The sequence below is a fragment of the Vicia villosa genome, linkage group LG5 (assembly GCF_029867415.1).
Source record: "Vicia villosa cultivar HV-30 ecotype Madison, WI linkage group LG5, Vvil1.0, whole genome shotgun sequence".
In the NCBI taxonomy this organism is placed as follows: Eukaryota; Viridiplantae; Streptophyta; class Magnoliopsida; order Fabales; family Fabaceae; genus Vicia; species Vicia villosa.
The window spans coordinates 74,162,947-74,171,251 of NC_081184.1; the positions used below are offsets into that span (position 1 = coordinate 74,162,947).

An 8,305-nucleotide genomic window follows, 5' to 3' on the forward strand; every position below is an offset into this window, starting at 1 on the left:
AAGCTATTAAAGGCAAAGTCAGTAAAAGCAGGAAAAGCAAGGCTCGAGGTAGTTGACAAAAGAGTGAAACATTAAATGCAATGCTGTACGGATCACGCAACGCATTAAATGCTCCCAACGGTCATCTTCTCAAAACGCCTATAAATAGTGAAGTTCTGATCAGAAGCAAGGTTACCGATTTACAAACAACTTTTCAATCTTGCTGAAACGCTGCTGAATCAAAAGCTATCAAACTTCATCTTCAACCTCACTTCATTACTGTTGTAATATCTTAGTGAGATTAAGCTTAGAACTTAAGAGAAATATCATAGTTGTGATTATAGCTTATTAAGAAGCATTGTAATACTCTTGTAAGAATTTGGTTACATTCATTTGTAAAGGAACTAGAGAAGATCAAGTTGTGATCGGATTCTCTAGAATTCTTAGAGGGTATTTAAGCATTGATTTCCTAGAGTGATCAAGTTGTGATCAGAATACTCTAGAAGACTTAGAGGGTATCTAAGTGAAAAACCATTGTAATCAAGATTGATTAGTGGATTAAATCCTCAGGTGAGGTAAATCACTCCAAGGGGGTGGACCGAAGTAGTTTAGTTAACAACGAACCAGGATAAAAATCATTGTGCAAATTGTTTTTATCTTAAGAGTTTTAAAGCTATACTTATTCAAACCCCCCCTTTCTAAGTGTTTTTCTATCCTTCACATGGATCATCTAATTTGTGAAGGGGTTTGTCAAGTTATACACAATGGATATGGCACGGTGAAGTAGCAACAAAGTCAAATGTGTCCCAAAGAGATAATGTTAGTGTAGAAATGGATGATCGTCTGGAAGACATGATGCGTGATACTGGACAAGATTCGTTTAAGAGGGCACATGCATATGATAGTTTATGCATTGACAAGGATAAATTGTACCCGGGATGCACAAATTTTACACGTTTGTCAACCGTGTTAAAATTTTTTAATCTGAAGGAAATTAACGGGTGGACTGACAAAAGTTTTACCGAATTGCTTGAATTGTTGACCCAAATGCTTCTAGAAGGTAACATACTACCAAGTCGTTATTACGAGGCGAAGAAAATATTGTGTCCGATGGGTTTGGAGTATGAAAAGATACATGCATGCCCTAATGATTGCATATTATACAGAAAAGAGTATGTAAGCTATAATCATTGTCTGAAGTGCAAGGCGTCACGCTACAAAAAAAGACATGGTGAATCTAGTGATGATGAGGAGGTCAAAAAGGGTCCTCCCGCGGAAGTGGTATGGCACCTACCGATAATTTCAAGGTTCGAGAGATTATTCTCTAATGCAGACGACGCAAAGAATCTTAGATGGCATGCAGAAGAAAGAAAATGTGATGGACAAATTCGTCGTGTAGCTGATTCTTTGCAATGGAAGGAAATAGATTCTTTGTTTCCAAATTTTGGCAAAGAGTCGAGAAACCTTAGACTTGGACTTTCTATTGATGGAATGAATCCGTTTGGTAATCTTAATACAAACCATTCTTCTTGGCCTGTTCTTCTAATGATTTACAACCTATCTCCTAGGCTGTGCATGAAGCGTAAATATGTTATGTTATCGATGATGAGTTCGGACTCAAGACAACCAGGAAATGACATAGATGTTTACCTAAGTCCACTGATTGATGATTTAAAAGTGTTGTGGGAGGAAGGGGTGGATGTTTTTGATGCGCATTCTGGTGAACAGTTCAATGTCTGTGCCATGTTGTTTTGCACCATTAAGGATTTTCTGGCATATGGCAATTTGTCTTGGTATAATGTTAAAGGGCATAAAGCGTGTTCTATATGTGAAAAAGACACATGTTACCATCAGCATGAAAAAGGAAAGAAGACTGTTTATCTCGGGCATCAAAAATTTCTAAATCGTTATCATCCATATCGTAGATTGCGGAAAGCTTTCAATGAGGAACAAGAGCATGGTGTTGCTCCAAAGCCCTTAACTGGAGAGCAAGTTTATCAACGACAACAGGGCATTACTGTTGTCTTTGGAAAGTACCAAAAGCGATCTATTGTGAAAAATATATGGAAAAAGAGGTCGGTTTTCTTCGATCTTCCATATTGGTCTAGTCTTGAGGTAAGACATTGTATTGATGTGATGCATGTAATGTCCCGAATTTAATTAATTATTTAATTAAATTAATTAAGGATTTATTTGTTGGATTTAGTCGAAGTTGAGAGTTATCAGTATTATTCTAAGAGACGTAATTGGATTAATATGTTGATTGGAACTTTTAAGTTGATAGTCGAGTAACTGGTCAGTTTAATCAGAGAAATAATATTAGAAATAATATAATTATATTAGACTATTTATTGAAATAAATATTTAATTATTTATTCGTGATTTATTGGCTGATATTGTGTTACGGTGATTTAAGTTGCTAAGTCGGTATTTAAGTTGGTTTAGTCGTAGCATTATATTAGAAATAATATAATTGAAACATTATTAAGTATTTTCCGAATAATTGTTGAATTTGTTGTTTGAGCTGATAAGTTGATAAGCGGGTAAAGAGTCGATTTAGTCGGGAGAAATTAATACTAGAAATAATACTAAATTGCGGAGAATATTAATTAATTAAGTTGTAGAAATAATATTATTAATATTATTATAATTATATAAGACTATTTATTTAGTGGGTTTAGTTATTGTGTTAATCGTGAATTATTGGTGAAATTATGTGATGTTTTGATGAATATGATGTCTTGAGGTGACGTGTTGTGGGGTAGAGTGAAGTGAAATAATTATGAGGATTATTTAAATGATTTTAGATAATTAAGATAATTATTTTTAATTATTTTTAATTAGTAGAATGGAGTATTATTGGTGTTAGAGATAATAAGGGCAAAATAGCCAATTGTAGAAGAGTAAGTGAGGGTAAAAGAGGTAATCCATAATGAGGGACTTTATAAAGAAAAAAAACTGGAGAATGAGAAGGGAGTTTTAATCATACGTGAAAGTGAGAGCAAAAGGGAGAAGAGGCTAGGGCAAGAAGAAGGAAGGAACACATTGAGGAAGAGGAAAAAGCTCATCAATCTAAGGTAAGGGGAGTTATCTTGGTTATTATAATTGGTATAAGGTTTAGATAGTTGTGGATTTTGTGGTTAGGTTTTGGTTGTTTGTTGTTTTGAGTTAATTCGTGAAAATTGTTCATAATTGATGCTATAATCTTGTTTGGATTGTTGTATAATCTGTGTATGAAATTGGTTCAATGGAGAAATTTGATTTGGTATGATTTGGGGAGTTTTGGATTGAGTTATAGGAATTTGGTAGGTTGGGGTTTGAGATTTGGGATCAAAATCAATGTGTTAAAATTCATGTTTTAGGGTTCTAATTCACTACTATATGTTAGGTATGAATGGATATGTGTTTGTTTCATAAACACTAATTGAATTGGTTGGATTTTAATGGAAAGATGCATAAAACCCGTAGTTGTTTTTGGGCAAAAATCTGGTTTTTGGGAAAACTTCAAAAATTCATATCTTTTGATCCGTAAGTCCGTTTGAGTCCTTGTTCGAAGCGCTAGGAAGCTAATAATGTGTATTTTATTTTAAAAATAGTTTCATGTTCGGGAAATAAATTTAATTGGTGTGTAATGAGGTTTTGTTGTGTCAGTGTATGATGCCAGTGTTTGTGCTTTCCGAAAACTTGGAAAACTCGTAACTTTTGACTCGGGTGTCCGTTTGACACGCCGTTTGGACCGTTGGAAAGCTAAAGTTATTTTCTATCTTCTAAAACTATTTTCAAAACCAGTAGCATAATTTTTGGTAAATCGATACGACTTTCCGTGTGTAATTTTACATAAGTTTTGGGAATGTGTGGATTTTCTCGTACGTTGAATATGTTGTTTTATCCTAATTATGGGCAAGTTTTGGTTGGAGGCTTAAATAGTCAAAGTTGAAATGTTGATTATGTTTTTCTGATTTGCATTTGTTATTGTTTATATTATTGATTGTATGTCATTCATAATGTCGCATACATTGCATTGTTTAAGTTGGCCTTGATGGCATCCGATTAAGTTGGCCTTGAAGGCATCTGATTAAGTTGAAAATGCCTTGATAACCTGGCATATGTTTAAGTTGGGAGTTTTAATCCGATGGTACCACATGCATATGCATAGTTGAGTCGCATGTTGTGTTGTATTATTTATGATGTTTATGTTGACTGGGTTTGTTGAAGTGATTAAGTCGTTCATGTTGATTAAGTTAATTAAGTTGTTCATGTTGATTAAGTTTATAAAGTTGTTTTATGTTGATTAAGTCGATTAAGTTTTTTCTGTGGTTTATGTTGATAAAGTTGCTTATATGATTATGTTGATGTTGAAGAAGTTGAATATATTGTGTATATTTGTTGAAGTTGATGAAGGTGTTTATGATGATTTTATAGTTAAAGTTGGTTATGTTGATTAGGTTGATTCTAGTGATCATGTTGCAAATGTTGATATGTGTATTGATAAGTAGGTTATATGAGTATATTGTTGTCCTACTATATTTATTACTTACACTTTTTATAATGATTGTGATTTCTCACCCTTTCTGCTGATATTTCCTCTACCGTGGGAAATAGGCAGATACTCAAGAATAGCACTGGAAGTGTAAGATAGTTCTTGGTGAAGTCTAGTTATTATTCCACAGTGAATAGGGTCTTGCTCTGATAGATGTAACATCGGGTTGTTGGGGATCGTTTGAATTAAATTATATGTCGATGATGATGTATTTGAAGTGTTTTATCTTGTTTTAGAAATGATTTAAACAAGATTTATGAATTATGAAGTTGACGATACATTTTAAATTGAAGTATTTTAATAAAGATGTTTTTGAATAAATTATATCTCTGAGATGTTGAAGTATAAATTTTTAGAACCCGTGTTACGGAGCAGCATGTTTTTATTAAGTAGTTTAATGAAGAAATGTTGCACCCTTTTTATGAATTACTTTAATTTAAATTCTTAATATTGCATGAATATTCGTGGGGTTTTAGAAGGGTGTTACAATGCACGTGGAGAAAAATGTATGTGATAGTGTAATCGGAACACTTCTCGACATTCAAGGCAAGATAAAGGATGGTATTAATGCTCGTCTAGATTTGGGCGTGATGGGTATACGAGAAGAGTTAACACCATAATATATAGGCAACAAGACGTATTTGCCTCCTGCCTGCTACACTTTGTCTAAAAAAGAGAAAACAAGTTTTTGTGAGTGTTTAGAAAGTATCAAAGTTGCCGCATGGTTACTCATCAAATGTCAAGAGGCTTGTATCGATTAAAGATCTCAAATTAGTTGGCTTAAAATCTCATGACTGTCATGTCTTAATGCAACAACTACTACCAGTAGCTATTCGTGGAATATTTCCTAACAATGTTATGAAGACTATAACTAGGTTGGGCTTATTTTTCAATGCAAGAGTTGTTAAAAGAGCATAATAAGAGTTTCTCTTAGTGGTTTAAAGAAAAAATTGCTAGTTATGATAGTGCTTCAAAAACAACTAAGTGGTTCTCCTATGAGCCTAAATGTAACATAATAACTTGGAGTGGATATGATATTAATAAAACTCCCTTTTATACAAAGTCAAAGGATGACCGTAGTACCATGCAAAATAGTGGAGTTATGATTGTGGCCGAGTCCATGCACTTCTCTAGTGCTAAAGATAAAAATCTGGTTATGGCATCTACACCCTACTTTGGAGTGATTGAAAAGATTTGGGAAGTTGATTACGTTGTGTTTAAAGTTCTTGTATTTAAATAAAATGGATTAATATCAATAATGGTGTAAGAATAGATGAATTTGGAGTTACACTGGTTGATCTTAGCAAGTTAGCTTATGCGGACGAACCTTTCATCATGGCATCTCAAGCAAAACAAGTGTTTTATGTCACATATCCTTCTAATAAAAGTTGATCAGTTGTTCTACAAGGAAAGGTGCATGATAGTGATGAAAATCAAGATGCGAATCTTGATATTTCCAAAACTCCTCCTTTCTCAACAAATGTGCCTACCTTCATTGAAGAAAATTTAGAGGATAATGTGCATGCTATTCGCATAGATCATGAAGGGATATGGGAGAACTATTAAGGTGTTTTTCATAAGTTAATTCGACATTTCTTTGATTTCTAATTGTTTTTATTTTGTGTTTAATTTTATGTCTAATTGTTTTTATTTTGTGCTTAATTTTATGTCTAATTGTTTTTATTTTGTGTTTAATTTGATTTCTAATTATTTTTATTTTGTTTAAACAGATACATGGATGATTCAACCGACAACCCCTTCTCATCTAGTAAACCTAATAAAAGAAGAGTTAGAGGTCCAACTTTGATGATACAAATTGACAAATTTCATCAAACGGGTGAAAAGATAAAGGTCGAGTTTGATCTAAGAACCTATGAATGTACTTGTGTTGGTAAAAATGCTGCAAATTTTAGGAGTTATATAACATCTCTTGCTCGGCAGAGATGTTCTATTTCTAAAGATGAATGGGAAGACATAGATAATGGGATAAAAGACGCTATATGGCTTGATATTTAGGTATTTTAAATTCAACACTTTATTATATTTTATAATCATATATATACTAACAACATATACCATATACTGTATGTGTAAACTCATTTCACTATTCCAGACTATTGTGTTAAAGACAAGGATGGTAAAATCAAAGATCCGTTGAAGAAGGAATGGATTAAATATGCGGGAGAACGATGGAGAGGTTTTAAGACAGAAATCACAAACGGATATGTTAATAATCCCAAAAAAGATCTCACTCCTGCACATGTCAGGTATAATTTTATTAAAGAATAAGTATGGGAAGAGTTTCTGAAGTCTCGAGATACCCCCGCATCTAAGGTTAGTAGGAGTTATATTTGAGTTTTTTTTAATAACATTTTTATTATTTTTAGTGATAACTTTTTTAGTGTATAATTAATAGGAAAAAAGTTGAAAAGGGTAGGGAAAATGTGGCTAGGAATGTATACCCACACGTATTATCTCGTGGAAGGTATCGCTTGCTTGTGGAGACAATTAAAAATGAAAGGATATCATAGATAGATGATTCTACATTAGATGATAATTATAGTCCCTCTCCACCGTCACGCCATGAGTTATAGAAGATAACACGACAAAATAAAGGAGGAGAATACACATCAAAGTCCACACAAGCTGTTGCAGAGAAAATTGTAAGTAAAACTTGGAAATTACTTCAAGTATCATTATATTTGTGATTGATAAAAACTATTGAAATTAGTTGTAGTTTTTTCATTTTGTAGGATTCTCTAGTTGAAGAAGATGAAAAAGGTGTCTTTGTTCCACATGGATGTAACGATATCTTAACAGCAGCCATTAGAAAATCTGAGCATGGCGGTCGTGTTAGTGGTGTTGGAATCGAATAGGTTATATCTCTCATCACTTCGAATCTAATGTTTATTTTAAAATTATTCAGGTATATTCATCGTGTATGTATTGATAGTTCCACATCAGAAGTATATGGAATTATGGACCCTGCTATGTGTATATATAATGATAATGTGTCGGAATCTATAGCAGGTATTAAAAAATACATACAAGATAAGTTAATGTTGGAAAACAGAGTGTGCCACTTACTACCACTTATTCATGGATAAGTTTTTATGAAATTATGTTTTCTATTTTTTTAATTTTGATAACATATATATTTTATGTGACTTTTGTGTTTCCACACACACATACAGACATCATTGGCAATTAATAGTCATGTGTCCAAGAGACAATACTTTGGTCGTCTTTTGTTTAGTGCATCGGGAAACTGATAAAGCCACGAAGAAAATTGTTACAACGTAAGTTTATCTTTTATGTGAATTTTGTTATAATAGTATATATCATATATATATAGATAAATTGTTACAAAAGTAATTTCATATTTTATGTGGCTTTATATGGATTTTTTCTGAATTAGTGCTTTTGAGGTTCATCAATTTGCAAATTGCAATAAAAAAAGGCTACATGGCTTCGGCCCAATGCAAGTGTGATGTAAATTATAATTCTATATTTAACTTTATGATAATTATTCACTAATTATGTCATTCATTTGTAGACAAGGAAATAACATAACTCTAATGATTGTGGGTACTATGTGATGAAAAATATGTTGGATATTTTCTCTTCCAATATAACCGAATTTTAGATCCAGGTAATAAAATAACTTTAATTTGTTATTTACTTTGCGTTTTGCAACTTAATGTGAATTTTCAAAGAATAACTCTATATTGTTATTTACGTATTGTAGGTATTTGATGACCCTACAGAATTAACACAAGATGATTG

At 32.5% G+C, this 8,305-nt stretch overlaps 1 protein-coding gene across 1 annotated transcript; it reads left to right on the plus strand.

Moving 5' to 3' along the window:
- Positions 1–810: 810 nt before the first annotated feature.
- Positions 811–7,395, plus strand: LOC131604843 (uncharacterized). The gene is made up of 6 exons (XM_058877258.1): positions 811–2,094; positions 4,425–4,471; positions 6,250–6,398; positions 6,633–6,786; positions 6,936–6,987; positions 7,273–7,395. The coding sequence occupies exons 1-6, from the start codon at positions 811–813 to the stop codon at positions 7,393–7,395; spliced, it is 1,809 nt and encodes a 602-aa protein (XP_058733241.1).
- The last annotated feature ends 910 nt before the right edge of the window (positions 7,396–8,305 follow it).